Source organism: Schistosoma haematobium, chromosome 1 (genome assembly GCF_000699445.3).
Source record: "Schistosoma haematobium chromosome 1, whole genome shotgun sequence".
Taxonomy (NCBI): Eukaryota; Metazoa; Platyhelminthes; class Trematoda; order Strigeidida; family Schistosomatidae; genus Schistosoma; species Schistosoma haematobium.
Window position 1 is genome coordinate 19,987,189 of NC_067196.1, and position 26,170 is coordinate 20,013,358.

The 26,170-nt window shown below is 34.6% G+C and overlaps 1 protein-coding gene across 1 annotated transcript; it reads right to left on the reverse strand.

Annotated features, from left to right (window-relative positions):
* Positions 1–4,185: 4,185 nt before the first annotated feature.
* Positions 4,186–24,514, reverse strand: PCCA1 (Propionyl-CoA carboxylase alpha chain, mitochondrial). Its single transcript, XM_051218407.1, has 10 exons — positions 24,311–24,514; positions 19,757–20,210; positions 19,255–19,436; positions 15,886–16,063; positions 13,928–14,088; positions 10,596–10,977; positions 9,409–9,502; positions 8,023–8,290; positions 5,814–6,098; positions 4,186–4,530 (listed from the first exon to the last, which is right to left on the reverse strand). The coding sequence occupies exons 1-10, from the start codon at positions 24,476–24,478 to the stop codon at positions 4,456–4,458; spliced, it is 2,247 nt and encodes a 748-aa protein (XP_051073343.1). The 5' UTR covers positions 24,479–24,514; the 3' UTR covers positions 4,186–4,455.
* Positions 24,515–26,170: the final 1,656 nt, after the last annotated feature.

Consider the following 26,170-nt stretch of genomic DNA (forward strand, 5'->3'; position numbering starts at 1 on the left):
ATTACTGCACCAGTCGATAAATTACAGTTCTGTTTTAACAATAAAGAAATTAAAGGTAACTAACGTTGAATTCCCTTTTTGTTATTCTTAAAATAATCAATATTGTCCAATAACACAGTCCTAATACTTTCTAAATGTACAATTGATACTAATTAATATATCAAATAATTGGAACGTACAAATTATGCAAATTCGGTTTTTAACTTATATTAAAACGAATTTCGAATATCATTAGATATAACATTATATATTTCACATTTTTATACTCAGAACATAATCTACAAGTATCAAAGCTAACAACATAGAAATACCCAACAAAATTTTGACTTCTTTCGCTCAATTTCGTGGATTAGTTGGAATTGGACATTAACATCTTTGGATGCCGGCTCAGTGGTCTAGAGGTTAAGCACCGATAGGTTCTGGGTTCGAATCTCGCAAGGTGGGATCATGAATGCGCACTGATGTTGCGCATGCAAAACTCTAGTTAACTTTTCATTAATTAATTGTTCATTTTATAAAACTAATTAACTAAATAATAGTGACAATTATAATGTAGCTTCTTATTATGTTATTTATTCACAGAAGTAATTAAAAATAAATTAAGTTTAACATCTTAATTACATTTGAGATTGAATGTAATATCAGTTATTTTATATATATGTCAAAAATGATGGACTGAAATTCAAATATACTTACTCACTCCTGTTACTCCTCGTGGAGGACTGTAGGCCGCCCACTGTCACTCTCCACCAAACCCTGACCTGGGAAATCTTTCCCACCTCTTTCCAATTGTTATTCATCCTTTTCATATCTGACTCCATTTCCCGATGTAATATGTTCTTTGGACCTCCTCTTTTCCGCTCCCCTTCAGGATTCCAAGTTAGGGTTTGACTCGTGATGCGGTCTGGTGATTTCCGTATTGTATCACCTATCCATTTCCATCGTCTTTTCGTGGATTCCTCCTCAGTCGCAAGCTGGTTTGTTCTCTCCTACAAAAGGCTGTTGCTGATAGTATCCGGTCAATGGATATCTTGCGTAGACATCTATTTATAAATACTTGTATATTCTTGATGATGGTTGTAGTAGTTCTCTACGTTTCAATTGAACTAAAATGATAATAGTATTTTTGAAAACTAAGTTCATATTTCCTGAAATAATTAACAACTAAATTTTTTATGGAACCTGAATATTAACTAGACTGTAGGATCTATAATTGTTGTTACTATCAGGACTTAATCGGGGGGTGTACCAACTTAATTAAATAAGTGATCAATCATAACTGTCAGTTCATCTTTTCTGTGAAATTCCAAAAGCTTTAAAGCTTAACTCATTATCTGTTAAGGATTGAAGCGGTCAAATGTCATCACCATATCACTTATCTCTGTAGTCTCATCAGTCCTGATGAGTATGTGATTGACGAGATCTCGACAGGGATTCAGAAAGCTCGATTGCCCTTGGCCGGATCGCGTTACTTGTAACTTAGGCGAGATGTTCGTCTCCCAATCAAAGGACGAGTTTGCTGATCAACAATTCTACTTTATGAGTGTGAAGAACAACCACTAAAGATAGAAAATATACTTAAACTACTAGAACTCAACCATAGGTGTCTTCGAAGTACTGCCCACGTACTTTGAGACTACCGTAGTTAGGTATATGGTGCAATGCAAAGGTAGGAAATCGGTTGATAGGTTTGAAAATCATCGTCAACCGAGATGATTGGAACATGTATTATGTACGCTAAATCATAGCCCATATGAACGGGTGATATTATCTGGTGTCGGATTGGGTTATTGAAATGCTAAGGATGACCAAACCAAAACGTGGCTTCGGGCCATGAAGCCATTGACTGTTGGTCGGAGCTACAAGGATAAACACAGACTATCTGGTTGTGGTCACTGTGATAATTCCAACCAACGGTTGGAGATTCTGAGTGACGTAGCTAGAGATCGTTCGTAATGGTGCAGATTCACATACTTTTAATCCTCTTGATTCTAAAAATCCCAGTATTCCTTTCAACATACCCTTCCACTCTTTTTGAACCATATTCTTGATGTTCAGTTTTTTTCATAATCGCTACCACATGACTTCAATCTCGTTTGTAATTTATTTCCTTAAGTTCATCCCACCGTGTTAATGTATTATGGAAACTTGGATTAAGATACATCCGTGTTACGGTCTAAGTTAATGATAACTGACTGACATTAATGTCCAAAATCAATTCTAGTACAGTACAAGTTAAAAAGCGAATTTGCATAGTTTGTACGTTCCATTCATTTAATATATTAATTAATATCCATTATATATTTAATAAGTATTAGAACCGTGTTATTGGACAATATTGATTATTTTAAGAATAACAAAAAGGGGATTCAAATTTAGTTAACTTCAATTTTAGGGAAGAAGTGGCTAACTGATATTTAGAAATCCTTCTCATTTGATATACTCAAAAGTTTATTTTTTAGTCGTGTCGGTAGATGCAAACCACCTGGCTGTGGATCGTGGTAACTAGGACCAGTGGTTAGAGATTTGTGTGGTCTGACTCAGAGTCAATAATACATATATTTTTTGTTATATCCCAATGAGTAGAAAAATTGTATTTCTGACGTTTCGTGACTTAATGTAAGGCACTTCTTCAAGGCAAACAAACAATAGAAACTAAATTAGTGCAACTTTAAATAGTACAAAGGAAACATTGTCAATTTTGATTATTTATTTACTCTGAAGAAGTGGCTTACATTAAGTCACGGAACGTCAGAAATACAATCCTTCTACTTATTGGGATACAACAAAAAAAATTCTCTACCCAATGCTCAATTTTTTCGAAACTATCGAGTCCAACCTTGGTATTGATACCTATGACTCAGAGTCGTTTATAATGGTGCAGGTGCATCTATTCTCTGTTCTCCTTTAGATTCTAGGTCCAAAAGTTGTAAACACTTTTTTCTATGGCTCATCTCAAATCCAGCTACTGATATTGTTATTACTTCGACTTCTCTGGGATTTGTCTTGACTTTATCTCATTGTGCTAATGAAATGTGAAAACTTAAAGCGGTATATATGTGCTTCAGATCCTACGTTGCATATGGCTGAGAATTTATGATATTACAACTCAGAGTGGCGAGCTTTATATACTACACCGGACATAACCACTAAGTTCTTGCAGCTTGATCATACCAATCATTTTTGTAACCGCTTGTTCAATTGACAGCTTTCATGTCAATTTACATATCGACATATTGAGTTTTATGCATTACACTATACGTGATCTATACATGTTGAGACTGAAAACTTGGAAAACAGATCGGAAGTCGCTGGACGGATTTCTCAGTGCTGATTCATAGTACCGAAACCAAATTCCAAGATTCTCGATGAAATCTCCCAAATGACAGATATGAATCACAGCGCCTAGTCGTTAGAATTTGATGAGCTTTGACATCAGTCAGTCAGCTACAACGTGGGACCAGGCACATACATGCATCGGTCCAAGATTTCATACCGCATTAGCACAGCAAGATGAACACCGGATTCATAGAAGTAGTCAATTCGATGGTGGTAATACATAAAAGAAAGATTGCATATAAGGATATAGTACAGGAAGAAAGAAAGATATGAAGCAATTTTAGTCTCATAGTTTAGGGGAAGACATAGTCTATACACCTACGCTATTGTGATCGATTCTGAGCCATTTCACCAAGAGTCTCCAACCATTGGTTACGATAGTCACGCGGACCCCAATCAAGTAGTCTGCACCCACCAACATGACTAAGACCAGAAGTTAGTGTCTTCAAGCACTAATGCCACGTTTTAGTTTGACCGCCTCTAACTTCCTTCCAACCATTCCCAACACCGGTTAGCATTGCACGACGATAATATAAAGAATTTTTACTCCTTGGTAACTGGTAATTGTCCTCTGCTATTTGCATTGTTTAAGCACCAACTTAAAAACTATTCACTGAACTACAGTATACTGTACAAACTACTACTGTGATACAATACCTATTTCAAATTTACTGAAAGATCTTTTTCTCTACTGAAATAGATTCTCATCAGAAAAACAATCTTTGTTTTTTAGTGATTTTATCTTTTCAATAGATCAACGTTGCACAACCATATTATATACAAAAATCTCCTCTATTCAACATAAACGATATATATCACTAAGCAAAAAGGAAATTATTATTGATTAATAGGAAAATATTGTTTTTTTTTTAAATTTTTATTTTTCTTAAGAAACAATCAATAATGGTAACGGACATTAGTTGATAAACAAAACAAACAAAGAAAAAAACTCACAACAGGAGAATATGTGAATAAACAATGAAACAAATATATATGCAAAACAAATATAGAATGAAATCAAAATGAATATACCATAAATAATGGTTAATATAATAAATGAAGAGAGAAAAAAATTAATCAAGCTATTGTAGAAATGTTTCATAAATATTGATCAGTTTATTCTTTTTCTAACTCAATTAAAATATCACCTTCACCGACAGAATCACCAGCTTTGAAATTTACTTTTTTAATCTGAAGGGAAAAAAATTACAAATATAAAAATGAATTTTTATGAAGGAATAGAAAAACTTAACAGGAAAAAGTAGGAAAGTAAATATGTAGTATACATATTCATTTGCGAGCTTTATAGTTACTCTCCCAAGTTGCTAAAATCAGTAGTAATCCGGTTACCTTTTCAAATCATTTAGAAAAGAGTATCCTTGTATAGTGTGGCCAACTGAGAAGTGACAGTTGCCCTTATACATTTAAAAGCAACTGAAATCACTTTGCTTACTATCAAATCTCCTGAAAGCCGCATCACAATATCTTAACTGATGATTTTCCAGAAGCGATAACTTATAAAATATATCATAAGTTACTAGTAAGTAAAGAATTTGGTGTAAAAGTTTGATAGCTTGCATATTTAATAAGACAGCGGCTAAAGATGAACAGATAACAATGGTAAGAGAAGACAGACAGACGGAGAATGGATAGATAGTCTCCAATTTTCGTAAACTATTAAAGGGTAGCTGGATCTACACTTGTGAAATGAATTTTGAGTCAACTTCCCAAAAAACCAACTCATTTATTTTACTCTTGTGGTGATATCATCGGGAAACCCTTTAGCCATTTAAATGAAACACATCAGGATTTAGTGATTTTGAACATCATTACCACATTTTTATTTGAACGATCAAAAATTTATTTTATCTTAGTTTAACTATACCCAACACCATCATCACACCTTTCCACGTAGCCACTGACTTAACATATGTAGTGAATATTTGATATCTTATTCTGTTTAAGTTTGCGACATCCTAAAAAAAACTCATTTCACTTAAAGGACTCGTGGACTAAACCATCCAGTGTCCCATTAACAGCCAGTCATACTGAATGAACATGGACAGTGCAACACATTTAGTGTCCTGCTATTTTCTAGCCCTAGTTGCCATAATTTAAACTTGTATTTAAGGAAACAGAAGAATTTCTCAGTATTCATCTGACCACACAGAATAAAAGTACCATCTGAAGCCTAAGTCGTGTGTCACACACAAACTTACAAAATAGGCTTCCAGAATTTTTGAATAGTATCAGTTCATTATTCTGAGCATAAATCTAAATAAAAAATCTGAACACTGTTAAAAAGATAGAATTGCATGTTACAGTAGTACAGAATCGCAATTAATTAGAAAAACAACTAGTGTTTCCATTGTTATTATTATTATCGTCATAGTGTTCCAATGTTCAGTTAGCACTACACATAATATATGATGTAGACATATTCACGTACAAAATTCCGAGATAATAAAACTTACAACTCCCGATCTCGATGCTGTCATGCTGTTCTGCATCTTCATGGCTTCTAATACACATAGTTCTTGACCTTCGCTCACTCGATCACCTAACTTAACTGCAACGGAACGAACCAAGCCAGGCATAGGAGCAATACAAATTGAACCATAGTCGATAACACGGGGGGGAGGCATATAAGCGGCACGAAACCATGCTGCCGTTGTGTTCATAATTTCTATGGGAAATGCAGTACCAAGATATTGTAAGCAAACAGTATTGATACTTTTGTCAAGTAACTGCAAAGTCACCTAAACAAATTATTAGGAAATAATTTTGCGAACAAAAGAAGGATGAGACTCTTATGAATAGAATATTTTATTATAAATTCAAGCAGCTATGAACAATTCTGAAGAATTTTTTAAGTATATGCAGTGCCCAATCAGTTAACCCGTTTGAATTTTAACCACCTAATTATGAGTTCAAACTCTAATATATATGCTTAAGTTGGAAAAGTTATTTTACTAAAAAAAGGATGTTCAACCCATTACGTAGTAAAGAATTCTTCTCATTAATACATGATCGAACTTGCTTAAAACAATAAAATTTTTGAAAACCTACGTACATATACAAGACAATTAAGAAACAACCTAAATCAATTAAAACCTTCAACTTCGATGTGGAAGATGACCATAATCATCACGTTGACGCTCAAATATAGGTTACGGGAACTTAGTATTATTATTACTAGTCTATCAATGGGTGCTGAGGCTTGTGTGGTGGTAAGGAAAAAATACTCAAAACTTTAACTTTGAACAATTGCAATCACACAAGTCAAACTTTATTGGAATAGATGTCGCAAAAAACACCATTAATAAAAAAAGAATGAATGGTTACTTGAAAAGAATTATTATGATATCAAGTACGCAGTATATAAACTCTAAATGATAATCTTTGCAAGTCTCTCATAATGAAGTCAACTAGGCAACCATAGAAAAGTGTTTTGAAGGGACTGAAACAAACGGCACATTCACCGGGATTTTCAACAAAAACAAGAAAGCGTAAATTTCCTTGTAAGATTTCGCCTTTCTTCCTGCTCACCAAATAATTTCACAAGATATTTCAAAGGACAGTAGACCTATGTAGATGCAAACATTTGTGGTAAATATTATCCTACCTTAAGATGACTGGAGGGAATCAGAATGAAGTATTGAAACTACATTTCGTGTTATCTGACACTCATCATCAATGGACCTTAGCAGTCTAAAAAACTTATGCTCCGTCAGGGACTTAACCCTACTGTCAAAGATGTTACGCCATAACGCTTGAAGCGAACGGTACTGGGTTTTAGTCCCGGAGTGAACATCAAATCTGGGATGAAGGTACATCCAGCTGACGAGTCCCAAATAGGACGGAATGCACGCTCTGGATTCCACTGTTAACCACCATCCATCTTTGTTTATAATGCTTGTAACTTAAGGCAATATCGAGGCAATCCGGACAGAATGCCCATATGCTAATAAGAGACTGATCAATTGAAGTCCTAAACATCAATGAGAAGATTCAAACAAGCAATACAAAAATGAACAAGCATTTATTTTTACTTTGTTTATTTATCTTCATTTTATACATGCTATGACATGTTTGGCTCATATCATATATAAATTTGTATGAATTCTTTGAAAATTCACCGATCAGAAGCGATAAACTGTCAATTAAATTTCTTCTCACACCTCAGATCCACTTAAGAATACTCATAATCTGTTATCTTAACACATTTTTCGTAAAACACCACATGTCTCATACGCACTACAGTAAATATTTAGTTCAAACATTGTTAAGATGACTAGATGACCTATTTAGTATACAGTTAACCGGAGAACCATGAACCTATTTATATTCGATAATTTTGATGTCTGGTTATATTTCCTGGATAGAGCTTGAACTGGATTGCCGAGCGAAACATTAGATTTACTTAAAATTCAATCGTTGAGATTTTACAGATGTATTCTCCCTTCTGAATGTTTTGCATTAACTCGGTGTCCAAATACTGTGAAATTATTCGTTCAAATTTAGACGAAAGTTCTTGAAGACTATATTAATAATTTTGATGTACACTTCAAAATTCTTGCTAAGAATATTCAGAGAGATATATAGTAATTGATAAGTTGTTGCAATCCAAGTAATGAAAAATGTTGTACATGAATCAAGAGAAAAGCAAACTTATCAACTTGCTTCATTGCCGTCATATGAATGGTTTATAATTTTATCAGACAATTTAAAATTATCAGCTACTCTAACAACTGTTTCTTGCGACTTGGAGGATTGAGAAGTAGCATATGCGTCCTGTTGGTTAATATGCTTGGGAGGCTCCCACGATGACATGCGAACTTGAAAACCTGAGCAGTCACGTGTTACAATGCAGCGAATATACGAACGACTTTTAGGATCGCTATTAGCACTATTTTCATGGACAGATGCAACTAAATCCCATTGTGACTCCCTAGTTCATTGGGGAGAGATAAAAAAATTGAAAATCAGACGTCTAATAGCGAAATTTATGAATATTTGTAAGAAAATTCTAAATTAACTGATGTGACATACAACGTACAACCAAACATTTACCATTCGATAAAATACTTGCTGGTTTGACATTTTTTCAAAGAACATTAAATCTTGTAAAAAAGTTAGAAAGATAGCAAAATGTATTCAATTCTCGGAGATTGAGCATGAAATTTCTGTTCAATGTTAGTTGGTAAGGGAAGTCTAACGTATTATCAATTTCGAAAATCAATCGTACCTGATTTTTACGTAACATTGGAGATAATCTCACATTCTGACAACAACAACAAGGTTTCTACAAACTTGATTTATTATTAATACTAAAATTAAGCAACGCTGTAAAGAAGCCTAGACGACCTAACTTTATAGGAAAATTTTTCAACGTTTATAAATTTTAGCTTCGAATTCTAGGTAAACTGAATTTTTATTGTTATAAGATAGATCTCATTTGTATATTCATATAAAGAACATTTCGATGATAAATCAAGTCCCGAAGTCAGAAGCATCACTCAATACCTTTAAAAGAATGTCTACAATAATTGCTGAATTTAATAAACATCATTTAAGAAAACCATTTGTTCCACTGATCATAACACTTTCTTCTTAAACTAATACACGGTGGCGTAAGTCTAATTAGTGTGATATAAATGTTCATCTGCCCTTCAAGTGACAAGAAAAAACAGAAAAATATCTACATAAGTTTCTGCACAACATTGAGAATGGGATAATGTTAGAAATTTTTAAAGGTTAAAAACACAAATTTTGAACATTCTGTGTTCGACTCCTTATGTGGTCGTGAATCTGCACTACTGAGGAATCCCATACCTGGGACAGAACAAATATCCAGTACTTCTAAGGTTCTTAATAGTTGTCTATCTGAAGTCAGTCCGTGAAGTAAACTAGAAATCAAATTAACATGCACTAACAAAATTCGTATTATTGTGCCGAGCTAGTATCTATCTATCCAGGATTAGTTTCTCTAACAAAACAACGAAAAGAATTCAATAATGAATTAATCCTTTTGATTATAAAATAAAATTTTATTGTGCGACAACTTACCCAGAACAGTTTCGAATGCGTGCATCATTTTTAGCAAATATAGATGCAGAAACAGAAATTAATGTACCTAGTTCTTTTTGATCAAGTACTTTGCCTAAAGACCAAAAGTAAGATTCATAAAAATATCTAATTTGAAATACCTCATTTAAGGCTACAAATAAATCTGATAACCAATCATCGATAAAAAAAGCTTAATCTAATTATAAGAAACTGACAACCTATATAACAAAAGGAGCATGAACGACTAAGCTTTAAATACAGTTCTATAATTAAAAATGAGGGGATTCACAAGATATTAATCAACCAAGATTACGTAGTTACGAGTCTCCGTATAGCAAATTATGACCAAACCCAGAGTGAACATCAATATTGGGATGCAGATGTATCCAGTTGACGAGTCACGCATCTTAGATTCCACCACTAGCCACAATCTATCTCTTCCATATATCATCAAACGATCTAATAAATTCCATTGGCAGAGAATGAATGTGAAAATTCTACTTAGTCAGATAGTGTAGCTAAATAGGAAAGTTCTTGTGGGAAACTGTAACCGATAAGATTCAGTTATGTCAAGTGTTAGGCAGGCATTACTGGCGACAATGAATCGTCCTCGCGAAATATTGAAAATCAACTAAAGTCGGAAATGAGAACCACTGAATCCAAACTTAGTGGCTCAAAGATATTGCACTCCTCACTAAATTTGAAGGCCTTAGTTTAGGTCCCTGGTGCACACTATCTAAAAGTCTCATAGTATGACGAAACAGCTCTCTAATGAATTTTAGAAATTCCCTCACTATATTCAACCTATGGTGTAAATTATTTCCAAAGAAAACAATCTCCATAAATCTTCGATATTAAGGAAACATTAAAGTGGGAAGGTAAAAAACAGTTGATCAATATACATCGAGATTAGGAATAACAAAAAATTTGTTAACGCTGTGTTAAAGAGTCAAATTTTATTTATAACTTGAGTACTGATCAAGACAGTAGGCAGCTCCCAGACACATTACTGTATGTGATGTTTGTGATAAAGGGGATCTTCACAAACTAAATATGTACTTAACATGATATCGAGGTACATATACTTGAAATCTTAACATTAACAAGACTATAATAACCACCTGAAAGACAATATGCGATTACATTTGTTTATAAAACAACCGCTAAATGTTTGGAATAAAATGAACCTTTGAATCCATCAGGATACACTTCAGATAGATACTTTGTCGAAATATTCCCAGATACAAAACGTTTCTCGGTGACAATATCACGAAGCAAAGGAATGTTATGAGTCACACCACGAATAACATAACTGTCCAAAGCTTTGGCCATAGTGTTTAGGGCAGTTTGACGATCTGGTCCATATGTAACAAGTTTACAGATCATAGGATCATAGTATATAGAGATCTCCGATCCTTCATTGATTCCACTATCACAGCGGACATTAGGTATGTGCAAAGGTTCACTGTAAGTACGTAAACGCCCGATCGATGGTAAACCAAACGCTTTGTATGGATCTTCAGCATATACACGACACTCAAAAGCCCATCCATTCACGGGTATATCAGACTAGTTAAAATGAAAATTTAAAAGGACTATACAATGCATTAAAATGGATTATTTAGTAGACTGAAGGATACATAAGAGAAAAAACGAGTAAGATATATACTTAAACAGAAATACTCTAATAATAAAACAAATCAAAGCAATAAGTATGGACTTATTAGAACTCGGAAGGTACAAACAACCCATGACCGTTATTTTAAACTCATATTCATAATTAGATTAATGCCTGATGATCTAAGATGTTTCTGCTGAATGTATCTACACATTAAATAAAGTGAAAGAACGAATTCCGTATTTAAACACAATTTCTTAACACATATCTATATTTGATTAGTGAGTAAAATTTTTAACAGAAACTAAAGATGTAACTTTAGAAAAATTGTAAGACAAGAGAAATAAGCAAATTAGATCGTTGATAAAAAAATTCCAATAAAGTATCGTCTAATTACAAAATATTATTTCACTAAATTAGTCTTTAACTAGATTAAAACCATTATAGTAACAATTACCATTCATATCTTAAAGTAATATAAAGACAGGATAATATCTGTAATTTCAATAGATAAATAGAATAAAAGGTTGATATTCCATATAACTGAAATTCAATTTTAAGCAGGTTTGTTTTCGCAAAAAATAAAGGAGTCTCAGATTTGGTGATGTTTTAGAACAAAGAAACAATAAAGGAGATTCAGAAGGGACTGAACGTTTAATTCTTTTTTAAAATAGTTGTTTCAAATCTTTACCTTTTAAAACAATTAGTCCCTTTGATAAATTTCGATAATACAATGAAAAGACGAAGTTTATCAGAATTATGAGATATATTTGCGCAATACATTTCGAACAATCTGACCACATATAGACTTGTTAAGACATTTATATATGAAAATCAAAAGGTCAGCTAGACAGGTTAAAGGTAAGCCGTAACAAAGAAAAAGAATAAAGCACACAAAAACAATATGATAACCACTCTGGACAATAAATCAGTATTACCAGGGTAGGTTAAGGGTAAGGACAAATTGTTTGTGAACACATAAAGAGGGTTTCAGTTTCAATATAGCCAAGGCTTCAATAAACCTTAGTATATGTCCTTGAAGGCTTTTGTACAACAGTACAAATGCTGACTTGATGTCAACCTTATGACCAGTCTCAACCAAATATTTCGCAATAAAGGAAGATGTCTGTCTATCGTGTGATCTTATTTGACCATTGGAATTCATTTGTTTTTGCAGACATTTTAGTGTGTGTTAACCCACCTTTAATTGCAGATCAGAATGTCCGAAATGTATTGCGGAAATATATCACATAATTCTGATAAACTTCGTTTTCACATTGCATTATCAAGATCTACCTTTTAGACAAATAGATCACATATTTCACTACATATTCCTGATATTCATGAACTTTTAGTTAATTTTAATTGGTCTAGAGATGTATAAACCCATACAATAATACAAAAATAACCATATTAGACATGCCATAAATTAGTCTCATTAACTTGCAAAATATGTATATAATTTTGTGCTGTGTCTAGAAAAGGCCCATCAATACTTTGAATTCCCTGTTCCAAATGAAATACACGGGCAAAGTAGTAAAATTAAATTTACTGCCACTAAGCCTTGCAACATTGAATAATGATATGGTAGAAGAATTGTCTAATTTGTAAACATTGTACTGTCGATTGCTATGTTAAGCCCACATAGCTTATTCTGGTCTCCAGACCAACCCATTTATTCACTCTTCTTAAATCACATTTTGACCTTGCCAATTATTAGCTTAACAACCTTTATTGTTTTTATATGAGCGTATGTGCGTACATTTCGTATCCTACACATCACATGTAACTTATTTTTGTGTGACTATAAATATCGATTAACGCTTGATTAAATCGAGTTGATTCACATGCCTTCATCGCGGCGTATCATCTCGTTTCGCCTCGTTCCTTTGATCATCAGCCTGGATCAGTGATTATACAAAATATACGGGTTCGAAATTCATTCTCGTATTCGGCTTATTAAATTCCGTTATACACTAACGCGATTAATGTTCGTGATTATATATGAGGATTGATGGCATATATATTTCGAAAACGATCACTCCATAACAGTCATTCATACGATCTAATTGGAGTCAGATATTGAGTCACTAAAACATGATCATTCAAGAGATTAAGATGATATTCCAAATTACAAATAATTTAGTATACTTCATTCTAAGTAGGATAATATAAATTACTTTCACTGAGGTTATTTGAAAACATAAAGATCGATCGGAATAATATGGAATAATAAAGATAACGATATTTTTTAATGTAGTGCGTAAAAATAAAACTAGTTGAAAGTTATACTACTTCAACCTGAAGTTTGTGCCAATGATGTCGTTCAGAAGAACGATGAAAGCTCCACGACTAAACCATCCAGCTCAAAGAAAAAAAACTATCAAAATCATCCACCTGAGCTACAAATCTTCTCCACTTTGGTTGTGTGTAAAGATCACAGTTTTAAACTGACTATACTTATTCATCATTGATTTTCTACTTCTAATTGGTCATATAAGTCACGCGAATACTATCCGGTGTAGTTCAAATCCAGTATCTAAAAACTACGAACGATATATTGTGCCTTTTTGACACTCCTATTTAACCAATTATTGAAACAAAGTGCCAAACTATACGAAAAATTGCTACTTAGCCAATAAATGAAAAAAATTACTTCATTTTAGTCTCAATTTAAAATCTGAAATTCTCCAAGTAACACTAAGGCTATTTGCGTCTTACTTTTTAGATTTATCCTTCTGGTTACTTACTTTTAGCGTTATGTTCCAACTGTATGCATTTGATAGTAACCAGAGTAGAAAATCAAACAAGCGAATTATTACTTTAAAGCATAGTAACAACAGCAAAAGCAGAGATAATTTTTGTAAGGTTAGATTACACCTAAAACTGCATAAATCTCACCTGAGATAGCATTAACGGATGCCCTTTACCAACTCGAAGCATTTGATGTACAACATCAACACCAGTTATGCACTCAGTGATTGGATGCTCTACTTGAAGTCGAGTGTTCATCTCAAGAAAATAGAAATTACGCTTGGAATCAACCAAAAACTCAACAGTTCCTAAAAAATTTCGCATTATAGAAACATAAAATACATGAAATAAACACTTTGCATATATAGAAAATCCTAACCCTGAACAGAATATTTATTTTATTCCCACAACTGTGAACCTTAAATTTGGTTTGTTACAAGTTAAATGGGTCAATAATGTTTCAACGAATAGTCTTCTGCAAACTTTCTTAGTAGAAAGTTTCAAAAAAGCGGGAAACATGGGCTATAACGCTACTTCATAAGGGCATCATCATCTTGGCTCTTTAGTCAGTGATGACAATCATTTAATCAGTTGCTAATGTTATTCGAACATCATCACAATAATATTCGTATGATTTTTGTATTTGAGAAAACTAAGAAGTCAGATTTTCTGGACATCTAAAAGTAGTGACATAGAGTTAGAGAGACTAACGATCCATTTAGTAATTCTGTACAGAGGTAGAGGTTAGTTAATGTACACAGATCCGAGTGAAGTAGGCAAGAAAAAAATGCACCACACAAATAGAGCGGCAGTATTTGGAAGAAATACAGGAGAGAATGGCAGTAAAATCAATAAGGAAATGAACAGAAAAAGTTCTGACTATGAGTCACATTTTGGTTAAAAATACACCTCACTTTAATGAGATGTAGAAAACTATAGTACGACCGTCACTTGTTCCTACTATTAATCATTTCTGATTACGCCACAAGCCACTAAGTCACACAATCTCTAGGACACCAACTGCATATGCGTGATAGCCGTCCCATACAAATATCTCCCATACTATGACCCTATCGTAAAGTAATCACTTTTACACTTGTAATACATAGTCCTAGCATCTGGAAATGATCCACGATTCGGATTCCGCTTAGACGGCATCCATAAAATATGACCAAGCCACCGAAAATAGTGTTTTAAGATGATGAGACCAATTGAATTTTGACTGTGCTTGTACAAACATTTTTAACCTCACTATCACTAACATGGGGTTGTCATGTCATGTCCTTCCAAGATAACCATGGTAGAAAATAGTCCTCAAACCTCTACAGCTTGAACGGAACAGGCATCACAAACAGCGATAAATCGCCCTCACCGACGAAAAAGTCCAATTTTCTACAGCTAGACAATCGTGACGGCGCCAAACATAGCAAGATTAGCTTAAGCTGCTCTTTCTTTCATTATGAGTAGATTGGTCTCAGTTGCCATCCCGAAACTAGCACCCATATAGCTACTCAAATACACATAAAATCTTCCACTATGTTTAACGGTTCGCCATAAGTGAGCACATGCACAGGCCCCTACCATTCTTGCGGAGTTAACAAACAGAAATATAATAATAATATGCAATAAGTGACGTATGTTCATCCTCAAGAGTTGATAGCTTACGCAAACGTCATTTTAATAGCAAAATCCTGTTTGATTATTCAGTCCTTCAGAACTAATAAATAAAATTCCCATTTCATGTTAAAAATAAAAGGGATGAAGAAAAGTAACTTATTATCGAAAAAAAAGCCCATTAAATTATTGGCCTAGAGTTATCAAATTATGCATCTACAATAGGAAGGCTTTAACATAACTACTAGATTAACACTTGGTAGTTATATGTAGAAATACACACTTTGCGGAGAATATATTTTCCCGTATCTGACAATAAATTTCATTCGCTATTGAAATCGGTCATTTTTATTTCACGACAAAAATAGTAAACATGGAGAAAGTAATGCGATGATATTAAGAACGATCATTTAAAAAGATTGCAAACACAATTAACTTAAAGATAAACAACAGTTATGATTTCATGAAATATACATGTATATATTTATCACCTGCAGAATCATAACCAACTGCTTTGGCTAACGAGACAGCTTGTTCACCCATTGCTTTACGCGAAGCTGGGTCCAAAAATGTGCTAGGTGCTTCCTCAATGACTTTCTGATTGCGTCTTTGAATAGAGCATTCCCGTTCATTAAGATAAATTGCATTTCCATGTCTGTCACACAGTACCTGTATAATAAATAACAAACATTCAAATTTAGTCTATGGATATTAATTTGAATCGGAAAAACGGGAAGCTCTATAATATTACTAGCATTCATAAAATAGTGACATGTTTTCTTACGTTTACAAAAGTCCTATGAAATATTGTAATACTTGGTATTACGTGACATACAGATAGAATGAGGATGTCTGATGTTTTCTGTCTGCAAACTTACATTAGCTGGTAAACTACTGGTAACTACACGATACGGCAAAACTTCCCTGTCCATGGGGTTGTGATTATTTTTCTGGAATGAGTTTATGGCTATCACATCCCACTAGGAACACCTTGTATCAACTATGTAGTGATGAGAGATCAAATTGAAAGATGAAACATAGCTCACTTATTTACAGATAGTTATTTAATTTATGTCAGTTCATAGCGAAAGCTTCAAATCAATAAGTCTGACAAACATCAAATTAAGATAAATTTTAAACAGGATTCAAAATGCACAATGAATTACAAGATGGTGATGGAAAAAAGACTTCAACAATGAAAGTTCACTGGAGTAATAAAGAGTCCTTTAGCAAATGTCTTTCCGACAACCCAAAGGAAATCTTAGTCCTGTAAAGCAAATATATTATCATAGATAACAAATTAACGAAACTAAGTATTTAATTTTTCAGGGTGGTTTAAAATCGAAGTTTTAAATGTCAAAATATAATTGTTAATAAAGACTGTTAACCTGTATCAACAGTGTTCACGTTACTGCTAGCTGCTTTCTATATGATCATACTTAAATAAAAGGGAGGTCCTTATATTGTTTAATTCATGTAAGCCCTCCGGGAGATTTTTCTACAGATATATAACTTGATAAAATATAATTTGGGGACCAAAAGTAGTATTTTGCCATTTCAAATTGTGGTTACCATTTATGGATGAATGTTATTTTGTGTGGATACATATCATAAAGACATTAACTCTCTAGATGATGATAATTTTATGCGTATTATTAGAGAAAGCAAGGTACCTCCAAAGCATTGCTCGCGCAAACAAACCACTGAGCGAGGTGTTGAGATTATAGGCAAAGTTTCCGGAAAAGATAATAAGCTAGTGAAATAAAAAGCCCCCATCGACTGAACTATGTGTATTATGCAGGGCGTATCTCATATATTACAAGGCAGGACCTTGAATTGAGTTAGGAAAACAAAACAAAGTGTTAGTCTACATTGTTGTTCTGTATTTTGTAGTGGTATAAAAGTTTTCAGGGTAAGGTCCTCAAGATGATAAAGATCAGCTGTTGGAAGCACAAGAAGACAGCTTAACATTGGTCATAAGCCTTTCGGCCATTCAATTATCACACATATATTGAAAATCTTACTACCCATTTTTCTACGCACTAATTTTTTTATTTCTGCTAAGCGTAGTAACTCTAATTGGTCCATAATTTGCGAAGAAATATGTTGATTTCTATTTGTTTGTCTTCAGAACAGTAAGTAGCCGAATAAAGAATATTACTCTTGCTACTACTCATAGTGAAGACAGGTTCGTAAGAAAGGTGACGTGAAATAAGAAGAGTAACTCCAACTCATTGGAAGCTGGAGATGAACCATTCAACGGCTACCACTTGCTTCATACAAATGCTGACAACCAGGCTATGAGAGTTACTACGGTCATAGATGTACATGGCAAGTTCGATATTACACAATAACGATGAACAAGTTTACATCCCTAAGATCTATCTAATTCCCTGCTTAGGAACAGGGAGATTATAAATTATTTTAGGTGAAATAAAACGGATAGACTTTGGTGGCTGCTAAATTACAGATCAGATAAACAAATGTAAATAATAACGGTGTGGGATGAAACGTTGGCGATAACGATTAACATTAAATCTCCTTCCATAGAACGATAACTCAAAGGAAAAAGAGGGGGTGTAAAACAGAAGAAATGAAATTTATACTATTTTTGCACAGTTCATCAATTGAGATATATTCTTGAGGGAATTATGCCTTACATGAAGCGTACTCTAACTAATTAAATAAATAAAATATTTTTATTATGACGTCTGAGGCTCGTACAGGTGATGCCATGGACATAGTCAGAGTTTATCTAACTAACACGCAAAAATTAATTACAAATGAAAAGCATAAAGAGATTACTTAAAAAATCCGCAATAACAGATATGCTTAAAAAACCATACATGATAAGATTAATTAATTGTTTATACTTATCATTTTCATCCTCAGTGCGGTACGGTGTCCCAGTCGTGTTAAGGTTGGTGAAGTCTTATCCGCTGAAGCCGATTGACTTTCCTGGAAATTATATTCGTCTTACAAGCCTCAAAAATCCACCGAGTGGATGTGATTGCGTGGATAATTCGTTACCCTTAGGTCTTGGCGAGCGAGCATCGCATCACGTGCAAGTATAATTTACATGCATACCGATGACATAAGTTTTCACCCATTCATCCCTTAGCATACACATTGGTATACTTAGCCTGTGAGAAAATATATGTTACATGTACACTGGTAACACAAGAGTTTTCACTCATGCATCTCATAGGATACACACAGGTATATCCACTTACTTAGGAAGGTAGATGGTAACCGCTTCCTTCGAACGTATTTACTACAGCTGAATGTCACTTACGCATTACATGTATATCACTTACAAAGACTTTCACCCTTGGACTTCATGACATACACATAAGCATAAGCACTCTTTCAGGGGGATTGGTAGTCACCTCTCCCTAGCATTTGCAACTATATTCTATTGTTATGTTTTGGACCTGAAGGACTAGACCGCTGACCTTATTAGACATATGGCAGACATTATTTTCAGCCTACTTTTCTTGCGCAAACCCACCTGCGTATCTTTTGCATATACCTACATACATAAACCACAAAAGTCGAGACTCACGCAACTCACATACATAAACATACACATAGGGCAGTCCGCAAGATTTTAAAGAGCTCCGAAAACGGAACTCATTTAATCCGGTTTACAGCATAGTAGTAGACTAGTCCGATACCGCCGACTACCCAAATTAGCTAGCAAGGTTGCTCACTCTACTCAGGAGCGCCACATTGAGGCTTTGTTGTCTTCATCCTCAGCGACAATTTCAACATTTGTACATTTAAAATATGAATTAACTATAATTACGATCATTCAAAGAAACAAAACAAACAATAATGCTGTAACCAATAAGAACTACCTGTATTTCAATATGTCTTGGATTGTCTATAAATTTTTCAATCAACATGCGATCATCTCCAAAACTGGCTTTTGCTTCTGATTTAGAAAGTCGATAACCTTCGCGAGCCTCTTTTTCATTCCATGCTATACGCATACCTTTACCTCCACCACCTGCAGATGCTTTAATCATAACAGGATAACCTATAAAGGTAAAGAGAATCAAAGTACAAATACAAAAACTATTGCATATTAACATTATACCATGAGTTGTAATCAGTTGTGTTGAATTAGGAAAATACAACTATATTATCTAGTTCTAGATCAATTCACGTTATAACCGAAGTACAAAATCCTGTAGATTTTATTCTTTTATTTAACTGGGTAAAAAATTTTATATTATATTTAATTTGTAAAGAAATATTTCAAAATTAATGTTAAGAAATCGTAATAAATAACAGTTAAAATGGATACAACTTTTTGATATATTTTTATGTCGAGAAAATTATACAAAATAGTTTTACCGATTTCAGCAGCAATCCTAGCAGCTTCATCTGGACCATCCACTTCTCCATCATAACCTGGGATACAATTAACTTTAGCTTGATTAGCAATTCGTTTGCTCTCAATTTTATCTCCCATAGCTTTTATAGCTCTAGAATTAGGACCAAGAAAGACAACATTCATTTTCTCTAACTCCGCGGCAAAAAGAGTGTTTTCTGACAAAAAGCCATAACCAGGGTGTACTGCTTGGGCACCCGTCGACTTTACAGCGTTTAAAATAGCAGGCATATTTAGATAAGATTGGGCACTTGGAGGTGGACCAACACATACTGCTTCGTCCGCCATGGACACAAAACGAGATATATAATCCACTTCGCTGTGAATAGCGACAGTGCGAATCCCTAGTCGTTTACATGACTGGATTATACGGCAGGCGATTTCACCTCGATTTGCTATGAGTACTTTGTCGAACTTCTAAGAAAAGTAAACAAGAACTAGGTAAACAATTCTATTTTTAACACCCAGTAACAGAAAAACACTGGTAAATTAATAATCATATCGACTAACAAGCACTTTACGAACTCTCGTCGCTTTTTCTTCCTATCACTCTTTATGATCACTACGCGAATGTTTATTCGACATCTATTGCAGATGCTTTTGCTCCTTAGCGTTCAGATTTTTACGATAACCTGACAACATTGCTTTAATCTATTAGTTAAGATAGGATCAATTGGAAATTCACCAATTTTTGGTCGAATATTGTCATATGACCATATTTCAATCTAACTGATGAAAACACTTGTTGTAAACTCAAAAACATAATTATGACGAAGGATCCGCATTATGGTTATAAGAGATTTTACTCATTAGAAACAGTTTAAAACGATAATTAGTTTCCGGATCTTTGGACTTATTTTGAAAGAGATAACTAGACTTTGGAGAAATTGGTCCATTTATAAGAAAACATACAGTATCTGAAGTCATATGATTGACGCAACGCAACAATGGTCCGTAACTGAGATAAACAAATCGGTTTTACTTGTGGTTAAATATTAATCCCGGCTCCGGAAATGGATTGAATGCCCGACACGCTTTTATATATTTATAGCGTATTGTCCTCATGAGTGGAGTGAAACTAGGAATGAAAAAATAAATCGGCAACCAAATGCAGGTTTTTAGGCTCATCCTTATGTGCACTTTCTGTGTGATCGCTAGTGGTAATACTCAGTTGCCATAATCAAGCATGTAGAGTAAAGGTATATACTACAAACTATTGAGTGAGTTGAATGCTTTAACTACTAATTTACCGCTGTGAAATCAAGCTCAACTTAAAATATCAACTGAAGGTTAATTTAAATTACACCGGATGACCATGCAACCACTAGCGAGGAATTCCGAACTGAAATACTGAAGTGTAACTGTATTTCATCATAAACAGTAAGTGATAAAATATTATAATCTGCTGAGTTTCTAGTACTATCTAGTTCACTCGAAAAGCTTGAGATTTCACCTACATTACTGACCCGTGCTCATCTGAGTAAAACATGACACTCGATAATAGCAAACACCATGTTGTTCCCCATCACAATAAGATGTGAGAACTGATTAGTGAAAGGAAAAATGCCTATCAACAAGTAGTGGGAAGTAATATTCAGCAATAGACATCCCTAAAGTGAAGATTAACATAATTTAAGACTATTGATTGTGTGTATGATGACTAGTTATAATTAGGCATAAATTTTCAAATTAGTCCTTACGTTTAACCCAGAAGAGAGTTTGTTGTTCAGGTGATAAACCAAAGATCGCTTCACTAAGGATAACTAGGAGTCATGTCCTGTGTTATAAAAGTTTCATCAGGACTAAAAATGGGGTTGATTTCTTCAAAAAATTTAATTAACATCAGAATAAGTTTAAGTAGAAAAAGTGGTAGTTTGCCCAGCATGTATTTGTACTAAATTGTCAAAATCCTAAATAATGAAACGGATAAAATGGCCTTGTTGCCGACGAGACATTCACAATAAATCAGTGATTACTAAACAATTATCATTCTAACCCTGGACCACAAATCTCTATCGTCAGACAATCAGAACTGTTCCATAGTTTAACAAGTTAGAGGAGTTTTTGCATCAAACTTAAGCGACGGCTTACGATAGAGTTTCTAAAGTTCTGACCTTGCTTGCTAATTACAATGCTATGTAGTAATGTACTGTCTCCAACCTTTCAAAAGGTAACCCGGAATATAGAAACTTAAGTGAAACGTAAATGAAGACTACGGATTTGAAAGTACGTCTTCGGCTCATGAAACAGACATAAAAAACGTAGGTTCTGACGCAAACATTCATCACGCCAAACCGCCTCAGTACACTATGCACAGTAAAGACGTTAATGGGATATAAATTGCATTGAAGCATGTTCCACTAGTGGATACTTGGAAAAAACTCTAGAATCTCGTGTAAAAATTATAAATATACTAACGTTTTTCTTATTGCGATTCGTACTTCCATCTACTCTTGTTATTTAGAACATAATTTTGTTCCTGTCCAACCATGTGCTATAGGAATTGTCGAGTGAAGTAGTGTCCAAGAACACTAAGCAACGTTAGCTGTGTCGTAATAAGAGAAATTATAACAAAAGGAGTCGAAGCAATAATACTATGTATTAGTATGAAAAAATAAGCATAGAAGATATGGTTTGAAAAGAACTAGATTCGCAGAATAACGAAACAACATTGAAACCCTAAATCAAGGGGGAAAAGTTTATGCACCTAGGACAACCATGTAGTCTGCACCTTCCCACAAGGATGAATTAGAGGCAATAGATTTATAGACCGATGCTATGTCTCTCTCTGGTCACTTCTAGTCTTCTTTCAACTAAATTTATGCTATCCAGCATTGAACGTCTCAGTATTATGATGGAAAATATACCGACAAAGCTAATTTTTATATAACAGCCAAGCACATAAATGCTTTGTCGCTTAGTAAGCATTCAACTACGAAGCTTTATTATCCTTTCTGAAGCAAAATGTTTCAGATATCCTGAACACAAATGCGATTAGATCACGGATGAAACTTATCCCAATTTAATGTACTGTAAATTTTATCGAGACGAATAAATATTATGAAGTGATGGGACACTAAATTTACCTAGTGAGGCTTATGCTTGTTAAATAGATGAAAAACATAGAGGGATATAGGACCAAATATAGAGTATTCTGAGTGATTAAAAACCGTATTCACTGTGTTTTGGATACTTGTTTACAAACTTTAATTCCGTATGATGCAATTCGATAATCACATTTTAAGGTGGAAACATATGAAAACAATAAAACATGAGTAAATGATGCTCGATGGTTTTGATGCTACTGAGATAGTTGAATTGCTAGTCACTCAAATGTTTTTGAAACTTTAATAACTTCAGTATTGGTGCACATACTTTATTATGAGTGTCGGTAACAATACGTATACATAGCTGAGTTTCCTAATCTATATATTGAGTGTCAATTGCATATGTTCGCGGAAAATATGTACTCTCCTATTCTATATTCATCGTTCAGAAATTCTCATGCGTTTAAACTAGTTCCTTCACAAACACTTCAATATAAATAAAATTGGACGACCAAGTGACACTATCTTACATTACCCAAGGCTTCGGCACAGGCATTTCTAACTGAAGAGTTCGAGTCTTTATACGCTATTAAAGAAATATTTCGGACTTCTTTCAACTATCACACAACTGAGATTCTTGCCATGACATTGAAAGTTCATTAGCGAAAACACATTACGTCAAAAATCAAGTAGCTCTGAGATTCTTCGACATTAATGTTGAACCAATTAGTTTTACGGGACACATTCTAGCTCTCGGTCACGCATCCGCACCAGATTATTGGGTACACTGTGTCGCGCATCTTTCGCAATAACTAGCAAGCTTGGGCCACATAAATCTTGACACAACGACTACCTGCCAAACATATCTTCAAACTCATTCAATCTTGACTTCTTGTTTGACTGGGTCTGGGATCCTTCGTTTGTAAGTGTTGTAGATAAAAGCGCTGCCAAGACCTCAATATCCATGACATCTTTAATCACTTATTTCGGTTATGAACTACACTTCAATTGTCAGCATAGCTTAAAACTAAATTCTGGAACAATTTTACATTCTCCCACACTTCATAAAGTGCCAAAAGAACGACACAAACATGTGTTAAATCCCAATCCCCCTAATTTGATGTTTCCCCCCAAATCGTAGGAAGTTAGGTTGTTTTCCTCAAAGTTTGGGAAGATTTTGGGGATAAACTCCAGTGTTATAAGATTCCGGGGAAATATTGGGGGAAACCTCATCCTCAGACATTTTGAGGACTTTTCTCAGACCTGGGGGAATTTTTGGGTCTTGTGCCATTTCCCCGAAAGTTTCTATTGTGGATTCTCCGAAACGGACAAGATTTTTCCCCAAAATAGAAAGATTGGGATATTATGTTAAAACAAACCGAAATAAAGAACTGCTTCCAGCAGTACCATTAATCTAATAGTAAACCCTCTGGTAATCGAAATAAAAAGTGATTGGCTTTGTTAATTTACCTCCTCATTATTATCGTACCGATCGTTCCAGTAGAATTCCCTATGGAAACATAAGGATGTGGACAATTTTCTAAAGACTGTTCTGGAGCAACTGAAATCAATCTGAAAAAACTGCCTATAAACACCAAATCTTGCTCGAGTCTGACAACTCTGTAGGACCAAGTACATTACCAGCGAAAACAGGAGTACAAACGATAGGATTTTAAAATCACTTTCAAGGACCAGCTTCACTCTACCCGGAAAAACAAAGATCCAGATTTCAGATTTATGTAGTAAGGGCAGAAGGCTTATGGCCTATGTTATTTCTTTACTAGAGTGCTTCTGTGAGCGTCCAGTGTTCTCTCGAATGAGTCGACTGAAGGTGCGGACACCACTGCTTTGGGCATCATGTTCCAATAATTAATGATTCGGTGTGAGAACCTTTATGCCACGGGTATTTTGTTCGTTCTTGGCTTTCCTACTCGCTTGCTATGTACCCTGGAATGTCTCGACCTGGTGAAAAGAAAAAGGGGGATATATTATGTCCAAAATCATTTCTTACTATTCTATACATCAAAATCAGATCACCTCATAATCTGCGGTAGGACAGAGTAAAGAAGTCTAGCTTTTCAATCCGCTCTTGATATGGTAAACCCATGAGTTCTGGAATCGCACGGGTAGATGCCATTTTTACTTCATCAATGATATTCGAGCCACCTTTTAAACAGGGGCTTGGAGCCTGAACACAGATCTCAAGCTTAGTTCTCACTAAGGTTGTGTATACGGCGATGAAAAAAACTCGTTCAATAAGAATAATATTGTATCGAGATAGTATATATATATATATATATATGTTTTATGGGTATTTTTTGCCTTGTGTATCCATGATTAGTGTATTATCACTATGATTTCGTACGCAATTTTTTGTACATATGCCCCTACGTTACTACTTATAGCATTCTTAGATTCAAACATTGCTACGCCAACAAAATCCTAAAGTGCCTTATTCGTTTTTTTCTAGTCAGATTTCTTATCCCTCCAGTTCTTCAACATTCGGATCGATGTGTTAGGCACACGTCCGTTTGAATCGGGTCCCGAAATGCCCTGGTATAGCCGAGAGTAGGCAGAGTCAGCTCTCCCACTCGACATGCTCTCACATGGCCATGTGCATAAAACCACTTCCAGGGAAGGCCTACTCACTGCCTTCTTCGCGGCAAGGGTGTTGTTTACGAAAGTGGGAGGACGAAATGTGAATGTCCGGCACTCTACCAGGGTTGGTGGACTCGGAGAATCCATCTAAGCGGGTTGGAAAACCCTGATTCTAAACCAGTGGCGTACATAGGCTCCAGGACCCTAAGGAAGTAAATGACGTACGAACCTATTGTTGGTTACCGGCTATCATGGAACTGCATCTCCTGAAGTTGCTCTACTGCCTTGTGAATTAGACCTTTAGGTCAAAGGCTCGGGGTGTGGCCTCGTATTAAATCCACCCGCCTCGGTTTGGGCCTCCGGGCAGTATCCCAGCCCTCACATAAATCGAATGGTTTATGTGGCGCCTATCTATTTGGTGCATCCTCGTATCAATGTCTATGTGTTTAAACAAACAAATAAATAAATAATTGGGTCTCAATAATTGAATGTTCATCCTGGAAAACCCTACTCATTAAAAATTGGCTTTCGACTTCTAAACTCGTCTGTTATTCCTTGGTTGCGACGATTTAGTTATAAAAATGACCAATCGGTCTCGAAACAACTTCCCAGTACTTTACGCATCATATTTAAATCTGTGATCGGATTATGTTGGGGGATCTTGCAACAGCTGAAATCGGATAGTTAAGAGTTAGCCGAAAACATATTTGTGATGCAAAAACATTATAGCTC

Excerpts from the sequence above, each read along its gene's own strand:
- PCCA1 (XM_051218407.1), bottom strand. The coding sequence starts at position 24,478 with ATGTACTTGGTCCTACAGAGTTGTCAGACTCGAGCAAGATTTGGTGTT. Across the intron at positions 8,291-9,408 it reads CGCATTCGAAACTGTTCTGG|GGAGTCACAATGGGATTTAG; the intron begins GTAAGTTGTCGC and ends CCAATGAACTAG. Across the intron at positions 4,531-5,813 it reads CAGCATCGAGATCGGGAGTT|ATTAAAAAAGTAAATTTCAA; the intron begins GTAAGTTTTATT and ends TTTTCCCTTCAG.